Source organism: Nipponia nippon, unplaced genomic scaffold, assembly GCF_047370975.1.
Source record: "Nipponia nippon isolate SJK-2023a ecotype South Korea unplaced genomic scaffold, ASM4737097v1 scaffold_18, whole genome shotgun sequence".
Taxonomy (NCBI): Eukaryota; Metazoa; Chordata; class Aves; order Pelecaniformes; family Threskiornithidae; genus Nipponia; species Nipponia nippon.
The window spans coordinates 226657-245919 of record NW_028262334.1 but is presented as its reverse complement, the minus strand read 5'-3'; the positions used below and the strand labels follow the sequence as shown (position 1 = coordinate 245919).

The 19263-nt window shown below is 44.4% G+C and overlaps 1 protein-coding gene across 3 annotated transcripts in view; it reads left to right on the top strand.

Annotated features, from left to right (window-relative positions):
- Positions 1-19263, top strand: part of ZNRF3 (zinc and ring finger 3) — a 119609-nt gene that overhangs the window by 9090 nt on the left and 91256 nt on the right. Inside the window, exon 1 of one of the 3 annotated variants that reach the window (XM_087754547.1) lies at positions 9825-10381. The exons of 1 other annotated variant lie outside the window; for it this stretch is intronic. In XM_087754547.1, coding sequence (XP_087610673.1) covers positions 9950-10381 — 432 coding nt within the window. In that variant the 5' untranslated portion in view covers positions 9825-9949. Of the gene's footprint in view, positions 1-9824; positions 10382-19263 lie in introns of those variants that run through there. One more of the 3 variants, XM_087754546.1, reaches the window with a different exon arrangement.

The following is a 19263-nucleotide window of genomic DNA, read 5'->3' as shown; positions in this document are numbered from 1 at the left end:
GGGACCTCTGACAGACCACCTGCTTCTTAAACTCGAGTGTCATAACAGCCCAGAATTCCAAGGTAAATGCTAAATAAATATCTGTAACGTAGGAGGAAGATGTTGAGTCAAGTAGTTTAAGTTATACAATGGGACCCTTCTTCCTTCACTTCAGTTTAGCAGTTTGATTGAAGCAAAAGGCAGACACTTCTTCCTTTAGGTGGAACAGATATAAGTAGAACTGTATCTCAACATAAATTGCCTTCACAGGGAAGTTGCTAGTCTCCATTAAAACAAACATTTATAACACTCATAAACCATTATAAAGAATACTTAGAATACTTTGACTAATTTTTAAACAGGAGTTATCAACAAATCCGCTGGTACTTTCCAGACTTTCTTATTTTGGTGGTGTTTAAAACATAATGGTTTATCATAATTCTTCCATTTTAATCCAGGTGTATTGGCATATTCTTGATTAGTCAATGATGTTTTTCTCAGTTTCTCTCGTGTCTCATCTGGACTTTGAGTTTGAAAGGAAAGACAGTGTCTTAAGCGAACAAATGAATCGCTATGATCAAGCTGGCATATGAATTTATCACCTAGAAGTGTTTGAGGTAACTGTGTGTATGTTTACATGCTCTAGTTAATGGGAAGTAATTTCATGCCCACAGTTACTTCATGGTAACTTGCTGCTGTGCCCACATTCTCAATCCTTCCCCAAGTGCTTTGGAGCAATAATTTAGGAATTAGCATGCCTGTCTGCAGTCATCATGCACAGCCTGATTTTTCCAATTAAATGTGTTTCAGAATTAGTATTTGAAATCTAATGCAGAAGTGAGACACTATTGTTCTTAACTGGTGGAGGAAGGAGATGATTCTTTAACGGACTTTGTTAGTATAAAATGAATGCATTACATGGGTTACTGATAGGTGCAAGCTGGCACTTACACAACTGTTTCTAACTGTCAGAGCAATAAAGTTTCTCAGGAATCACAGTAGTGAAGGTGATCCCTTTTAAGGGAGAATTTGATCACTTCAGGAACAGGACTGAAGTTTTGTGTCCATAATAACAGAAATCTGGGTTTATTGACCCAGGTTCTTAGCAGGCCTAAGCCTCCTTCTCACAGACTTTCTCCCCAGTACTCAAACACTGCATTATAACACAGGGATTATGTGAACACAGAGCAGCATACCTGCATTAGAAGAAGCCCTGTGGTAAGTGTAAAGAGCAAAGGGAAGATCTCCCCCCACTTTGTTGGGAGGGCCAGGGCAGGCAGCACAGCAATGAGCTGGATAGCACTCCCACCGCCCGCAGACCTGCCTGTGGGATGGTCACGCCTGGGCTCTTTAACCCCAGAGCGACTCGGAATTGTGTGGTTAAAAGCAGTTTTTCATGGGTTGCAAAACATTATTGACTGCAGTATGAAATATTTAATGCTGTAGCCTTTCCAGCCTTCTTTTGGCCACCGGTTGTAATCTGTTCATATGGAAATAAAGTTTTCATTTTCTTCCACTGCTCTCTGAGATTACAGAACTGTTTTTCACTGCTTATGTTCTTCTGCTTCTCAGAAGATATATCAAGCATTTTTGTGGAAAATACATCTTAGTCAAATAGTGTGTTTTAATGAATCTTTTAGTTTGTTTAATTAAAAGTAACTGTATTTATTAACATAAGGAACTAAGATTTCTATACAGTTCTTCTTTCTCTAATTCCTTGCCTACTATCAAATACCATGAAACGCTTCAGTGACATGTGTCTGTTTAATGAGAAAGTGCAGTAAATAGGAGAATAGAAGGTTAATAGAAATAATGGATGAAATTCTGATTGTTTCAAAGTTAGTGGACCAAGGCTTTTGCTCACAGAACAAGGCCAGAAGGAATCTCCTGTGGCTATCTAATCTGAGTTTCTTATAATACAGGTACATATAGTTTCATAAAAAAGATTCTTTCATCAAGCCTTTAGGCTTGAACTAAAAGAAAGTATGGTCTTGCTTGTTTATTAATAACTCAAGTGATAAAAAAATGACCATAATTGCTAGCTAAACTGCAATAGTAAGCTATTGCCTTATTTAAAATGGACCCTATCTGCAGCTTGAATTTATAAAGCTTTAGTTTTTAGCCAAATTCATTTGGCTGCTTTTCCTATATGAAATTTTCTATCTGGACAGACAATCCATGGGACCATGATCAGATTACTACTTTAGTTTTACTTGAATAAGCTGAGTAGGTTGACCTTCCTAAACTCACCTGTTTCTCAGGCCACAGAACTAAAATGCCCCTTGGTGTTCTGTTAAATACAACTACTTCAGTATCCCTTGAATGGCTTGACTACATGCCCTTTTCTAGGGATCTTTTCCTTACCTTGCAATTCTGCAAAGTAAGTCTTTTTATTGTTTAAATGAACATTGTGACAAGTGTGACAATAAGATTTCATGAGATTTGCATTTCTAAACATGGTTATTTTTATGCAGTATCAACTAGCACTATAATATCATGGATTAGATTACTTAGTAATAAGTCAAGACTAAAGTAGTTCCTGGTATGAATCAAAAGTCTGGATTTTGTTTTAGTTTCAGTTTTCTTATTTACGCTGCCACTACACTGACTTCTTTCAGATTGCACCTTGTGTTCCTTGGTGTGACTGAGGGAATAATTGATCTTATTGACTGGACAGAGTATGTGGGTACTTCATAAAATTGCATCAAGAATAAATTTTGTTAAATCATGGAACCAGTTATTTATAGTCAATTTCTGTTGTTCAGAGTTGGGTCAAAATACCATCTCGCTCCAGCCCACTGTCCTGGAGAAACTTCAAGTCTTCTATCTTGGAGTCACTGAATTTCCTTACAGAAGTGCCTCTCTCCTGTATCATCACAGCACTGCCATGGAAACTAATAATATGCCCCAGCTTTCAGGAAATGGTCTCAACACTGTAAGATTAACTATTGTTTTAAATGAGATAACTGGGCTGCCTTTGCAAGTTGTTTACTTTGTCATAGCAGCAGCCTGGAACCCTGATTATTGTCTAACTTAACTTGAAGATGTATCCACTTGTATGTAATCCTTTTTATGTTCATTATGTCAGTGCTCAGCTCTTTCAGCATCTTATTTACTACCATTGGTAGCTCAACACTAGCTGGAATTCTCTTGGTGACTTGTCACTTGGTCCTCTGTGTTGGGTCACACTCCTCCCAGGACATTATGCCTGTTCACCTGCCTACCATCCATACGGGTATGATCATAATCTTTCTACTGCATGTAAAAGCTTGATGATGCTTTTGTGACTATCAAAGATGAGAGGAAGATATGAGGAGTTTTGCAGTCATCACTAATTCTTTAATTGCCTTTATAGAATAAATAATAGGTAGGAGGATGAGAAGTGATTGTGTACAATCTGAATTAATCTGTGAAGTGTTGGAGGGATAAACTGCTGTCCTTTCCATCAGCACTTCTACAGCGGTAAGAATTGATGGAAACCAGTTTTTCCAGGAATAAAATTTCTGTTCATCGGTTGTCATTGTCAAGAAAAGAAGGAAATGAGGACCAGGTTGTTCTACTGAAATATAATCCATTTTTTCACATAGAGCTTATTCTCAGCCACAGTTCTCATTTGCCACTGTATGTTCAGAATTTTTGTATTAATTAATTAATTAATTAAGTGGCAGCTTGTGAAACTTACACTGAATACCTGGTAGTTAAAGGGAAAAACAATCTCAGTGCTCTCTGTGTGGGTACAGTATGACCTGCAAATACCCACAGCCTAAATATGAAAAGGTCCTTGCTCACCAGTGGGGGGAGTAGTCACTGGACTCTGCAGCAACCCTTGTAAATGGGTTTCCCATTGAAACGTAGCCACACTGGGTTATCTAGTGTTACCGGATCACTTCTTATGATAAATCATAGGAGTAGGAATCACCTTTTCTTACCATTTAACAAATCTGAGGAGCCCCTTTTAAGAGATTTTCTTTTTTCTTTACAAAGTGGATTAGAGATGAACTATGCTCCAACGAAGGTCTGGCTGATACTGGAGACAATCTCAATCAAATGGAAATTCATAGCTCACAGTAACTGAAATACTTTTAATCCATGCTCATTGGTTAGTTTATTTATTTGAAAAAGCATCATATTTTCCTTTGTTATGCTAGAATCTAAGACAATATATGAGGGAAAAAAGTTTATTTAAAAATTCACATTATTACTGGCTGAAAGTGCGGTAAGTCTTGAGTTCTGATATTGCCGTACTTATCGCAAACTGGATCATCAGAGACTAACAGCATTGTAGATTGTCAGGAGGCTGGGTTTTGGTAATGTGTCTTAAGAAAACACTTAATTGAAAATGTCATCTGCTCTTTGCTATACCAGTAACTGATATTAGGTTTCGGGGAGGGTCCCTCGGTACTGGAGGACGAACAAGTTAGTGCCAAAACAGCAGAGCTAAAGATGCTTTGTTTCCAAGATATTTGTTCTTAATACCTCTGGGCCTCTGCCCTTATCACCTCCCTTCAATAACCTGAGTTCTTCTTCCCTTCCTTTCACATTCCTTAAGCATCCTCATCAAGCAAAAGCCAACATATGCTGTGACTAATCTGCTGCTGTGCACATACGTTTTTTCTGGCTACTGCCGTGCAGAATGTGTAACAGCTGAACTCCAACCTCTGCGCTCCGCCCACTGAGGGACACTATTCTGTACCAAACATTTACATGCACACGCATTTACTTTATGTCCTTTCCTAGCGGTAACCCCTTAAAATGCAAATACAGTTACAAAAGCTTCATGTTAATTAAATGGGATACAATTAGAATGGATTCTTTTATTTAGAAAATGTAAAATCAACAACAGACTGTTCTTTAGACAGTAGCATTGAAAAAGCTCAATTTCTTACATGTTTTCCTGCTGCCCTAGCTTCCCCCGTGTCCTTTTTGGATAGTGCTGCAGTACCCAGAGTCCAGAGCCTCTGATTTTCACAAGATTTGCAAGAAGGTACTATCTTAAGACCTCTGTTCTGCCCATAAGCTTGGTTAAAATTAGCTAATAGGTTCAGAAGAATGACAAGGCTGACAGGCAGAGAGCATATGTTTAATTTCATTATGAAATGAGGCTAAAAGAGGCTCTAGAAGGGATTCTCCAGTGTGCTGTATTTGTGGTTGACTGCACACATGTGACAGAAAGCGGCGTTCAGACATCTTCAGCCAGATGTACATTCAATTACAGGGATGGTAGGACCAGGGAAGCTGGGTTCCTGCCTCATTTAATGGTGAGAATGGTTGATGGACATGTTGTGAGTGGCTACTCAATGTTGTTTTCTTCTTGCCTGATGTGCAGAGCTATACTTCCTGTGCAATATTCCAGCTCTGCTCTCAGCACAAAATAATTAATTTTGTTTTGGACTTTTTCTATAACATTCATCACAGTGGTATGTGGGTACTTCACTACCATTGTTTTCTCTCAAGAGCAGTGTGGGGGGAGGAGGGTTCTATAATATCCATTTCTTTGCAAGGGAAATAAGATGTAGGAAGTTTTGTGTCAAAAGCATCCTCTGGTGTTGATTGCCCTCTTCTAAGATGCCTCAGGCATGCTTTCTCAGACCATTTGGCATTATACATCATTTCATTCTGTTCAAATCACAGCTCTCACTGTCCTCAGTTGCAGTTACAAATGCTTGAGACTTCTGTATTTCAGACCCTGGGCCTCAGTTTGTTATGCAGGGAAAAAAAAGAAAACATATCTGAAGTATTATGGCATAACTGAATTGTGAACTGAATGCTGCCAGCTGGGAAGGAAGCCAATTAGAAATATTTGATTGCTTTAATGATAGACAGTCCATTCTCTTCCTGCAACCTCCTGCTTGGAATTCTGCCCGAGTAGAGGGAACTTGGTGACCTGAGACCTACTGCCTCATGTCACTCCTCAGTATTGACTATGAGGCTACTGCAAAGGCAATTTTGCTGTGTCTGTAGTCCAATGATAGGGGTAGTTCAGTGGGGTGGATCAGATCTTCAGCAACTTTTATTTTAGGAGTAGGATGCTGTCCACTTGTTATACACAGCCCCGCTCCTGTATTTTTCAGTTATTTTCCAGATTTATTTGGCCTGCCCTTTCTGCATTCCTAACTCTCAACCTAACCTGGAGAGGCCCTACTTTGAGGCCATTTCCTAGGAAATATCCAAAAAGTACTGATGATTCCATTTCATTAACAACTGAGGCAGGGGTCTTATCTATAACATTTTTTCACTAAACTTCATTGATTTTTATCTACAGTGGGATTCTCCTGTGAAGCAAGACCCTGTGAGAAAAATGTACCCATGTAACATAAGAATTTCACAGTACCTGTGGACAGGGGACAAGATTACTGTTGGATTGTCTAATCTGGATAATCCCCATTTTCTTGATATTTAAATTTGAAATCTAATAATCTCTCAAGGTATGATGTTTATGTAATTTTTAAAGATTAAATAGACAAAAAAAAGAGGAAAAATTAAATACCTGTTGTTCACAGATGCCTCGTGAGGGGCATTTAAGTTTGATGCAATGAATCTTAGACAGACACGTGAGCCCCTATGCTGCTGAATTAAACTGACATCCACTTTGTTGGCCCGCAGGGAAGGACACGGCATTCTTGACTTTTCAGTTTCACAGCTAAGAATCAGGAATCTCAGGTTCTTCCCAGTTTCTGTTGGACTAAAACACACTGAGCTCTTGTCGTGGTCTTTTAGAACTCCTAGATTTCTAATTCCCATCTCCATTCCTAAAGCTACTCTTCCCAATACTATTTTAGCTTGCTGATTCAGCTTAAAAATAACCTTCTCTACTCCGTCTCTGCCCCCTGACCAGGGCTGCCTTTAGCCCTGGTCTCTTCCCTGATCCAGTTTGCCACACAGCTCCACAAAAGCTACATTGGCACGATGATGGAAAAATCGTAGAAATGAAAAAAGCAGCAAGGGAAGAGCTGTTTAAAATGAATACTTCTCCTGAAATAGGCAAACTTCTGCCAAATATGGCAAGTCATACTCAGCAAAAAACTCATCAGTTGGCACATCCAGTGCTATGGCTGGCCTAAGGCTCCGACTGTGCCTGGGACAGAGGGGGACAAATACTGTGATGCTGGGCGGTTCCTCCAAGCTGCGCAACGTTGTCCTACTGGAAGACATTCTGTAAGGGGCACCATTCATTCATTACCTTTTGTGTAACAACCTGCACACACCCCATGGTTCTCTGACACTGAAATTCCAGCTCTTCTTGCTGCTGCTAACCTGATGACATACCCATTGAGTGTAGGATAGTTGGGAGGCCTTGACTTACAATAACTTATGACATAAGCTGTTTACTAATAGAACATTGAAAAAACTTGATTAGAGTGGCATAAGGGGACCTATGCAAGAAGAAAAATACTTGTCGAAAAAACATCCTGAATCTGACATGCAGGGCATAAAAACCTGCCAATGACTGGAGATGACTTGCTGTTGCCTCTTCTGGAAGGGATGAGAGAGAGTGGGTTAAAACGTCTGGATATTGCTAGTCAGTCGAGGGAGGTGATTGTCCTGCTCTACTCTGCACTGGAGTGGCCTCGAGTACTGTGTGCAGTTTTGAGCACCACAGTATAAAAAGGATATGAAGCTACTAGAGAGTGTGCAGAGGAGAGCCATGAAGATGGTGAAGGGTTTAGAGGGGAAGCTGTACAAGGAGTGGCTGAAGTCACTTGGTCTGTTCAGCCTGGAGGAGACTGAGGGGAGACCCCATCACGGTCTACAGCTTCCTCACGAGGGAAGGAGGAGGGGCAGGCGCTCATCTCTTCTCCCTGACAACCAATGATGGAACCCGAGGGAACGGCAGGAAGATATGCCAGGGGAGGTTTAGGTTGGACATTAGGAAAAGGTTCTTCACCCAAAGGGTGGTGGAGCACTGGAACAGGCTCCCCCCAAGACACAGTCACAGCGCCAAGCCTGACAACGTTTAAGAGGCATTTGGACAATGCCCTCAGACATATGGTGTGGATTTTGGGGTTGTCCTGTGGAGGGACAGGAGTTGGACTCGATGATCCTTGTGGGTCCCTTCCAACTGAGGACATTCTATGATTCTATGATGTCATTTGCCTTCAGCCACTGAAGTCAGTGAAGAAAGAAAGAGAATGAGCTGAATGTCAGGAGACATCCTCATGACACATGCACAGTCCAGGTTAACAGTGACCCTCTCATCATTGTAAACCTGCATACATCTCTGCTTTTCCTACAGATTGTGAAATGATTTAGCTGACTCAGCAGGGAGAAAATCTCCTAGAGCTCTCAGTGTTTAACCTGTTCCTATGTTGATTATGATGTAGGAAACCCCAGGTTGTCTACACATCAGCCATTTGCCTCACAGGTGAAGGAAAATCAAGTAGAGGTAGTTTGCACTAAGGGATTAAAATGCTTCTATTTAGCACACTGGATGCTATGCATTTCTGAAATCCTACTGAAACATACGTATAATCTAAAATTCGCATATGTTGACCACATCTAAGTTTGCATAGCACAGTCTGTTGTTACCAGGCTAGAGCACTACAGCGATGCCCCTTCCAGCTCCCTTTCTACGCGTGCCGTAGTTTTGCAGCCTTTGATCCGTTGTACTGAAGTCTTAGGTTTGTGGGGCTGTTTCGTGGCTTGTGGTAGAAGCCCAGAGTGCATGTTCCCGTGATCCCTTCTTGACCCTTCTTCACTGCAGAAATCTTCAATGATTTGTTAAGCTTATGTTGCTCACTGTGTCATGCTAAGGATGCCACTATCTCGTCTTCAGTTTTAACGAAGTATTTTAGGAAAAGAGCTGGCAATTTGTAGACTGCGGTATTATTCCTTCTGCCAGTGGTTTAGGGACTCACCCCAGAGCTGGAATTTGCTTCCAAACATTGTGCTTCATAACCAACAAGGGATCTCGTATCAGTTTGTCTAATCCCCCTTGTAACTGATTTATACTTTTAGGCTCTGTAACATCTTGTATTAATGAGTTCCACAACTTAGTTGTACGTACTTTTGAAGGAAAACTCTATCACTGGCTGCCATCCAGTTCTTGTAGTGCGAGACTGAAATAAAAATCATTACGCATACACCTTTTCCACATCATTCATGGCGGTTTCGTAGACTTGCATGAACAGAGAAGCCAAAGAGCCTGGGTTACCTAGTCTCCTCTAACAGACGCAACTGCAGAGTACTGGGTTCAAGGAGCCGGATCAGCCGTTCCTGCCCTACAGACAAATGAGGAGCCTGTTGGATGCTGGCAGCCTGCTGGAAACGGCAAGCGTAGCAGAATGCCCTGCATACGCCACAGCGGAGCAGCGTCTCTGCAGAAAGAATCGGTGACTTGGGTACATTGGGCTACCGAGGCACCGCTCCTGCCCGCCCGGGCCGCGTCCACCCGGGTGGTGTACCACCGGCGGGGCCGCAGCCGTGCAGCCATCGCGCCCGGGGCTTCGTGCCTAACGCACTCGGGCGTCCCCCGGCGCCGGCGAGGGGCAGCTGGCGGCTGCGAGCCGCGGCAGCGCCGGGAGGCCGCCCCGCTCCATCCCCGCGCCCCCCGCCGACCGCCGCTCCGCGACGGCTGCCAGGCCGCGGGCCAGGCGGGCCGACAGCCCCGCCACCGGCGGGAAGGGCCCCGATGGACGCGGGCCCGGGCGTGCGCCACAGGCCGCCGGGGACGCTGCTCGCGTCCCGGGCGCGCCCAGCCCGGCCCTGCAGGCCCGGCCGCGTGGGAGGCCGACTCCCGGCAGGGCCTTCCCCAGCGCCGCGCCGCGCCGCGCGGGTCTCTCCCGCCCGCTCTCGGGGCCCCGGCGGCGCTCGGGCCCCGCGCGGAGCCGGGACGGGCCGCTGCGGCGGGCGCCGCTCCGCACGACCGGGCTCGGCGGGGCCGCGGGCCGTGTGTGCGCCGAGGGAGGGACGGAGCGGGTCAGAGCCGCGCGGAGGGCGGGGATAACCCCGTGGTGGCCGTCACGTGGAGCAGATGAAAGGGAAGCGGCTTGGCAGGGCGGAGAGGAGCCGGGGCGAGGGACGGGGAGCGCGGGGCAGGCGGCGGCGAGGAGCGGGGCGCAGGGCGGCGGGAGGGCTGCTGCCATGGGGCGCTGACCCGCCCGGGACCCCGGCCCCGGAGCTGGAGCCGCTCGGGAGCGATGCGCGGCGGCGGGGCGCCGCTCCCCCCCGCCGCGCGATGAGGGGCTGCGGGGCCGGCGCGGGGCTGGCCGTGCCGCCGCCGCTGCTGCTCGGGCTGCTGCTGGCCGCGGCGCCGGGCGCGGCGCTGGGCAAGGAGACGGCGTTCGTGGAGGTGGTGCTCTTCGAGTCCAGCCCCAGCGGCGACTACACCACCTACACCACGGGGCTGCAGGGCCGCTTCTCCCGCGCGGGGGCCACGCTGAGCGCCGAGGGCGAGATCGTGCAGGTGAGCGCCGGCCGGGGGGCGCCGCCTGCCCCAAGATGGCTCCGCGGGCCCGGCCGCCCGTCACCTGGCGGCACAAAGCCCGCGCCAGGCCGGGCCCGCCGCCCCACGTGCGCCGCGCGGCCTGGGGGCGCGGGGCGCCGCGGCCGCTGTGACAGATGCGCGCCCGCGCACAAAGGCCGCGATGCGCCCCGCGCCGGCGCCGCGGCCGCCGAGCCCCTGGCCTCACCTTGCCCGGCCGCCGCCGGCGCGGAGCCCTGCGGACCGCGGCGCCGCGCTCGCCCCGTTTGACAGTCGGGCGCGGCGGCGCGGCCGCCCTCCGCGGCGGGAGCGGGCCGAGCCGCGGAGCGGCGCGGAGCCCAGGGCCGCCTTCCGCGCGCGGCGGGCGCGGGGAGCCGCGGGGCGCGGCCGCGGCGGGGGCCTCCGCGCCGCTCCGCACGCGCCCTCGCGCCGCCGGCTGCCGTCGGGCGGGGGGCCGGCGCGGTGCCTGCGCGGCGGGGCGGCGGCGGGGGCGGGGACCCTGCCCGTCGCGCGCTCCGCGGGGGCGGGGCCGCGCTGCGCCGCGCGGGGCTGCGCGGGGGCGGCTCTGGCTGCCCGGCGCTGCCGTGCGGCGGGCGGGGGTGCGGTGCGCTGCCTGGCTTCTCTCGGGCCTGGCCCCGCGCCCCGCGGGGGCACCGGTGTGGAAGCACCGCAGGAGTCGTTCGCTGCCGCGCGCGCTCGGGCGGCTGCTGGTCCTTGCTTTGCATCCGTGCGTCCGTTTGGACATCGGGGTTCGTGTGGACCGCTGCGTGCTGCGTACCTGTTCCTCCTGCGCTTGGAGCTAATTTTAAGTGGTCCTTTCACAACGTAAAACTTCTTATAACGCTGCTCTTGACTTTCTCACCAGAGAAAAAATTACTGTATTTATCTGAACGCAGCTATTCTGTACTCTGTTTGAAACTCTTGAAGCGCTTATCTAATTCCTTTGTAGTCGCCTGTAATTGTTGACTTTTTTTTTTTTCCCCTTTGGCTAAGTAAAGAAAAATGACTTAAATGGTGTTTTAATAAGTTTGACTGTTAAGCAATTGCCAATAGCAATCCTTATTTCTCATTAACAGCCGTGGAGTTTGTTTGCTTGAGTTCCCTATATGTACACATACATACACACATAAGTATATATATGCAGTTTTAAAAAAACTAACCGGTGGCAAGTAAGCTCTAAAAACAACTGGTAAAGCTCTACAAGCACAAATGCATTACTATCAAAATAACTTTTTTTTTCTTCTTTTAAAGTAAAGAGTGCTGCTTTTGAGTGCTTGTTATTTCAAAACAGTTTCAACTGGGAGGATTTCTTATAGAAGTTCTCTTGCAGGCAGAAGAGTTGTGAGGACAAGCTGCTGATATAAGGGCTTCTTTTTATTCTTCCAGAGGGAAAGAGGGATGGAGCGATTAATTTATATTTCTGACATTTTACAAAAAGGTGGTGGTGGTAGGGGCTGAAACAGACATTGACGTTTTCTAACCTTTTGGTGCATTATCAAACAATCCATGTAAGACTGATACTGGGTGTTTGGGAATAACAGGAGACTCTAAAGTTTCTTTTTGTGTCAGGTGTTAGTGTAAGAACATAATAGAGGCCATTTACTGAGGTCATACTTTCCTTGAGATTGTAAGTGAAAATGGAGAAAAACCGTATTGCTTTGTTGACTCAGATTTGCATAACTTGAAACAAATGTATTAAATGGACTTTTGTGGGCCTTATTATGTGTAACATCAGCTGTCTGCTTCCACTTAATACCCGAATAGACAGCCCCCCAAATAGGAAAGACTACGGTGAAAGCCGAATTATGTGGCAAATCTTTTACAGTCATTTATCACTCAAAAACTATTTTGCTTCTTCATCTGTACATATGCTAGATAACATATATCATGAACAGGCTATTTTTTTTTCCCGAGCCACCGTGTGTGCTATTTTTTTTCAGAGAAGAGACTATGGCAGACATTGCTCCAGAGCAGCCGGACCGAATGCTATCAGGCATATTTTCACTGTTGAGATTTTAGATTACACATAGCATCTCTTGTCAGTGTCCTGCTTCCTTCATCTCCTCCTGAAAGTGAGTTTTTCAGAGTCAAAATTTATAAGGATTTTCACAGCGTTGTCTTGCCTCCCTCTTTCAGCTAGGCTGTATATTTATGGAACTATATGAATCTGCTGTTCTGGATCGTCATTTAAAGCTCACTGTGAGATTTAGAAAAGGATCATGAAGCTAATGCCCCTAAGAACCTGTTCAACAGTAGCTAGTGGTACATCAGTCAGTGAAGCAAGCTCTTCTTGGCCCCTGCCACTTTGTCAGTGCACACAGTTCTTTCAAGATTAAGGTGTATTTTTCTTTAAAATGAAATATTAGAAATTCTTGAAAATCGGGCACACATTAAAGAATGGATCAAAGGAATTGTGGTTTTGGGACTACACAAAGACTTACTTTTGTTTATGTTAATAGCACCAATTACTCATTGGTCTTGAAAGTCTGAACAAAAAAAAAAAACCTTAAGAAACAATGCACTTTCAGCTTTTGATAGGTCATACATTCACTCCTAAACTGGTTATTGGTCAGATTCCTATCCAGTAGTGGTATGCTGTTACATTGTTTCTCGTGTTATTGTGAACAAGACTTATTAGGGTCAAGTGTCTACCAGAGTAACTCTTCAGAGAGATGAAATGTTCGTATATCTTCTTTCATGTGGCCACAGTTTGTATTCAGCAAACTCATCCTTAGGCTGCTGTGTCAGCTGGTCCTTAACCTGCTCGAAGGTCTAACCATCTCAGTGGAATCTGGCATACTGGAATATTATGTGTTTCTTGGGGCAATATCCTGGCCATTAGTATGGTTGAAATTGGAAATTGAAAACGTTTGATTAGAGAGTGATTGTGAAAACAAGACTTTGTTGAAACCTCTAAAATGATATTTTGCTTTAATACAAATTATGACTGGTGAACTCCTTATGGTTGAAACTTCTCATAGCATTCAGACCAAAAGCTCAGATGTAGTTCTGTGTCAAGCTAGATGCTGCATGGCCACAGACTTGCAGTGCTAGGACAATAAGCATCACTGATTTGACTAGCAGTGGCTTTATTGCTCAGAGTGGGATTACATATCTTAATTCTTCTTGCACTTAGCAAGATTCTGTTCCAGTTGCTTATTCTGCTTGATAGCTAAGGTGTGGAGCATCAAATGCTGTGTTTTCTTATAAAGCTGTGGTAGTGATGGTACTGCTCAGGTGAGGTGCTGAGAAAAGAGAATCGAATTTAACATCTGTTTTAGATTGCATTAAAAACTCTGACATGTCAAAAACTTTAAATGATGCACATTCATCATTGTTAGTTCTCTCTCTTAGTATTTCTTTCTGCTACTCCTGCCTTAGATATACTGCTGAATAAAGTAGTATAGGTGGGTTACCAATATATACAATTTTGAAGAGAAGCAGCATGGAGGAGAGACTTAGGAATATTATACCTGTTTTTTCTTGTGCATTAAAAGTTTGGGTTTTGGTTGGTTTGTTTCTGCTTGGAAGCCTCAACAGGGCAATAATGAACTTGATGCAGCCATTGAACTGGAGTGATGTGTAGATTACATAATAATTTCCAGCTGCATATATTTTTTGTGCTCAAAAGGTAACAGTCTGGGGAGAACAAGCATAACTCGGTGCTTTAAGCTCCAGGAAGAAAAGTGGGACACTTCCCAACTTCTTGCATGGCAGTGCCTCGTAGCAATGCTATTGCCCATCTTCTTTCTCCTGCAGAAGATGGGGAGGCTTAGAACTGGAGCGCAAGACCATGTGCCTGCATGTTCCCTCCTTCTGTCTCCCGCCCACCCCTTATTTACTGATTAGCTTTGAACCTTTCCTCTGTTTTCTCAAAATGCAAAAGTTGCTAAGGACTGTACACTTCTGTCAGGTAGGCTTCACACTGAAGCATTGGCAGAGTTTTTAACGGCATTGAAAGCAGTGAATTGAAACAACTGTGCTGCTATATAGATGTCTGGCAATGACCAGAGGAGGCTGAGTTAAGGAATGTTTGGGTCCTTTGAGAATGGAAAGCAAAAATGTGTATTTTCGTGTTTTTTTGCTTGCTTTGTGAACGGGCAGGTTAAGTTTCTTCTTGCTTGAGTTGAGTGCCTGAAGGCCATTCAAATTGAGGAAGTGGAATTATTTGTGGCTTTGAGTCACTGTCTTGTTGGATGTTTTCTTTGCTAGTTATCCTCTTAGAATATGAAGACACCTCTGATTGGGTTTGTGTTAGTTTCCATACCTTAATTGTAAAGCTGTGGCTTACAGTAATGATCCTGAGGACATCAGGCATAATACATTCCTCTGGTAAAACTGAGTTCCTAGTACCAGTTTTTGGGGCTTCAGGTTTGCTTCTACGTGTACTTGGGAGTGAAGTGTCTTGGAGTTGAGTTGTCATTGGAACGAGGCACTTTTGTTCTGATGGAAAACAAAGAGCTGACACCCTGTGAATGCTGAGAATGGGACGAGGAGAAGGGCTGTTCAGAATTTACTATGTTTCTGTGTTTTGGTATAAAGACAGGAGACCTGGAAATATCTGTTCTGTCTTGTATGAGAAGTGAGACTAGGTTATAGGTTTTGTCCTCTCTGATGTTCAGTCTCTGATGTTATGAACAGATGCTTACAACTGGCAAATGTTGTGAGGCAAGTGAGAATAGGCATCTTTGAGATGTCCGTCTTCAGCTGTGTCTAAGCACTGTCCTGCTTGAGCCTCTCATCTGAACTTGTGTCAGACAGAACCGTGAGTTTTTCAAAAATTATTTATTTATTTATTTTAGTATCGGCAAGTCACTGATGGCTCATTTTTGGTTATAACAGCATCGGGTGTGTATCTGTTGTTATGTAGTCAGAGCAGTGAGTAATCTCTATACTTGCTGCTTTGCTGCTTTGTGGATCAGAAACCTTGCCTAATCTAAGCTTCAGTTTTTCTTTTGTTTCCTGGTTATCATTCTATTAAGATTTTACTATCCAGCTGGTAGGAACAAGACTCTACTATACTACAGCCTTGATATATGCATAGAATAGCAAAATATTTTACAAGTTTTGGATGTGCATTTTCCGAAATCTCTGTTTTTTAAAGCATATATGCAGGTTTTGAAACCTGGACTGGAGGTCTCAATTTGTTCCATGAGTTGGCAGGGCTCGTCAATCCTCTCTGTTATGGGAATTGATAGGTGAAAAAAAGATGAAAAATGCAGGTTTAGTCCTGTGGACCACGTGCTCCTCTTCTGTAGTTTCTGTGGTGTGCTGTGCCTGATCTGAGCTTGATCACTGCTTGTTCTTCAGTAGTTTCTGACAGAAGAATGAAGACTGCCCATGCCCCGAGTCGCCTGGCTTCTTTCAGGGCTGCGATTCCCTGCTGTATCGCTACTGGTTTGAGTTTTTCGTGCTGTGAAAGGAAGACGTTTTTCATGGGAGTGCAACAGGTGACTACAGGTCTAGGTCCTCTACAGGAGAAGGCCAAGATGATAAAGGAAGCGTAATTCACATTTAAAATGAGAGATCGTTAAGGTAAAGACTTGCACAGTTATTGTACCTGGACAGCCTTTGTAGAGTGTCTAATGCACAAGCAGCTTGCTTGCAGCAGAGGTGTTGTCCTGGGCTTGATCTCAGATTAGATTAATCTTGCAGTTTCCCAGTTTCCATCCCTCCCTCGGTTCCTCCCCTCCCTCCTTTTTTTTTAAGTTTCAGTCCTGCTTTAGTCCATCGTGTACTATGGTGTGGGGTAGTACATGGGAGAGTTGAAGACGGCCCATCAAAGTGTTTTGCATAGGTCGTTCCTCCTCTTGTACTGTTTTGTCTTGACGCTGGGCACCGTCTTCACACTGTGAGCTCCAGCCCAGTCACATCATTGCTGCTTTAGTTCACAAGAAGTTTCCTGTTCTCATTGGCTTCCGAATGCACTACCGTAAATAAGGATCCTTAATATTTTTTAATACTTCAATATTGCAATATCCAAGATGCCTCTTAGAATGGTGGTGAAAGGACTTGGTAACTCCTTCCGTGCTAGCTACTGGCTGTTGTGTGATGTCTGCCTGCGGCTGTAGTGCTCTGCTTTGAGAATCCTGTACTTGTGCCATCCTGTTAAGGTACACTGCAACACTGTAAAAGAATTTAAGAGGAGGGGGTCAGAGATTGTGGTGAGAAGGGGCACTTGGCTGCTTAAACCTTCTGTGAGAACATCCTTCTCTCTCCTTCCATTGGGCAGTTTCATGTCTTCTTTCGTATCATCTGCAAAAAGAAACACCTTATGAAAACAGTTAAGATAAACCCAAAATTATCATGGAATTTTAAGGGCTAGTAAATCATATTTACCTAGTTAAAAACTTCGGACTTTCAAGCTTTAGACTATTACAATACATTATAATGTATCAATGGAGAGTTAAGCGCACATGTGCAAACTGTTTCTAAGTGAGTCCAAGGCAATAATACATAAATGTTTCTAGGCATTACTACAGGGGAAAGGGCTGTTCAAAAGATAAGGTACCAAATTCAGTGATGAGTTACTGGTTTTGGAGGAAGCTCCATTATCTGTGGTATTTGCACACCGTTGCAGCAATACCAAAATCCTTCTACCAGAGCCTTGTCAGCACGTAGGACCGAGACAGTCCCTTGAGGAGAAAGTGGGAGGCACAGTATAAGAAAAAGAGGTAAAAGATATCTGAGTATGGAGGAGAAGGTACAATGGAAAGAACAAAAAATGCTAATGCGACCTATTTAGAGGAATAAGAATAAAGTAGGTTAAGAAAGTAAATAGAAGCAGAAAGCTTACAGCACTGGGTCTTGTACTTAGGCCAACCAGTCCAATTTCTGTTCACTTCCAAATAAAGGTGGGGAACCAAAGGGGGAAAAAAATATCTTGTGGGAGTGCAGGTAACTTTTCCGCATAGTCCATAAGTTTAGGTAAACATCTGCACAGATGTTGAAGGTCTGTACTGTTGACAACTGCCCTTGCTGGCAGGATGCTGAGCACTTCCTTTTCCACGCACTCCTCTTGCTTCTTTGGGAGGTGGAACTAGGAAAAAAATCCTAGAGGAGAAAAAAAATCCCTAGAGGAGTGGCGCTCAAAAATTGTTAAACATGGAGCCATTTGGAGAACTTTTTTTCATTTATATATATTTATGTTGAGACTGGATCTATGTGACTATAATGGTTTACATATAATTACAGCCTGCTTCATAGTGTTACCAGCACTTGTGGCCAGCCATGCCCCACGGATAGAATTGGCACTTGCTCTCCCTGAGCACTCCACTGGTGGATGTGATTATGGGACAGGGTAACGTTGTTTTAATTGCTTTGCCTAGTGAAGGGCTTCTGAAATGACTCCAGGTGAAGCATGTAGAAGTCATGATTTGGTGTGGCATAACTTGGTGAGAAAGAAACACAGGCAGCTTTGCTGCAAGCAGATCTTATAGGAAAGTCTTGAGTAGTTGTATAAAACCATTGATTAGCATACATAGTAATTTTCTTCCAGTTTATACCATCTTGTGGTGGAGCGTGTATTTAAAAATGCTCCCTTTTTTTTATTACAGTCTTCTAGTCTTTGTTTTGGAATTTCAAAGTGAGGCCCTTCTGGACCAAAATAACTTTCATAAACATAGTTTTTCAAAGTGTGAATGCTTTCAAGAGGCCAGCATCTTACTGGTTAAGGAAAGGTAAGATCTGGAGGCAGTAATCTGCTGTATGTTCTACCCATTTATGTAAGTGGTACATGTATTTGCATTAATACACCTAGTACATTAGAAGTGCTGAATTTAGGAAATGTTAAATATTAACTTGTACATACTATCTCTTCTTTTGGGCATCTGCACTTCAGTATTCAAATGTGGTCAGACCAGAGCTTGTGGTGCCTACATATGAAAACAGAATGAATGCAAGTTGAATGCTTGGCCTTATTTCTCATGTTTCCTGGCTTGAAGGGAGAGCCCTTCACATTAAAGGGGATTGGCAAAGGAAAAAGAGATTGTTTTTAAACAAAGACATGTTTTGAAATTGTTACAACAGCAACAGAAGATTAATGTAAAAAAAAAATTTTTTTCTGCATTTTTCTTGACTGCTTGACAGTTGAACTGGAGGTGACCAGGGGAGTGTGATCTTGCGGATACCCAGTAGAGACTGCCAAAAATTGCACTTTACTGCACTTATCCCATTGGTGGAGCTATGCTTATGCTAGGATTGAGTAGTAGTGCTCAGAAAAATAGGATTCTGGTGGCTTAGGGTGTCCTCTTCACAGTGACGAATTGCTTTCATTCATTTTTTTTAATTTCCTTTTCATGCTGCTTTAAAAGACTTTTGTTGTTGCACTTGGCTTTAAGATGAAAAGCCAGTTTACAAAGGTTGATTAGGTGCCTGTTATGTTCCAGACACAAGTACACCCTTAAATATGTAGCTTAATATATGCAGACTCTCTAGGCTTCCCAGACCCATGTTACTCTGCGCATTAGTGTAAGGATTTTAGTTGTTTTCTAAAGCTGCTGGCCAACTTAAGCTTTCTGTTGGTTTTTCTGAGCTTAAGCTGTTTTATTATTTTGCATCATTTTCAGAAGTAAAGCAAACTGAAGAACCAGTGAGGAGGTGACTGGCCTGACAAAGAACTAAGGGGCATATTTTAGAGTCTGCAGTCATGGTTTGAGGACAACTGTTTAATTAGCTGTACAGGCATGCATGTTGCAAGTACGTGTCTCCTACTGTGAATTTATTGCATGTGCTTGGTAAGCAACTTTCAAATGCTTCTGATTGTAGTGTTTGAAAAATTGCTTTTAATTCAGGAAAGACCCTAGTTTATGCCAAGATCTGTTTTCCTACTTTGAGGCTTTTGATGCTTGCCTGCTTTAAAAAAA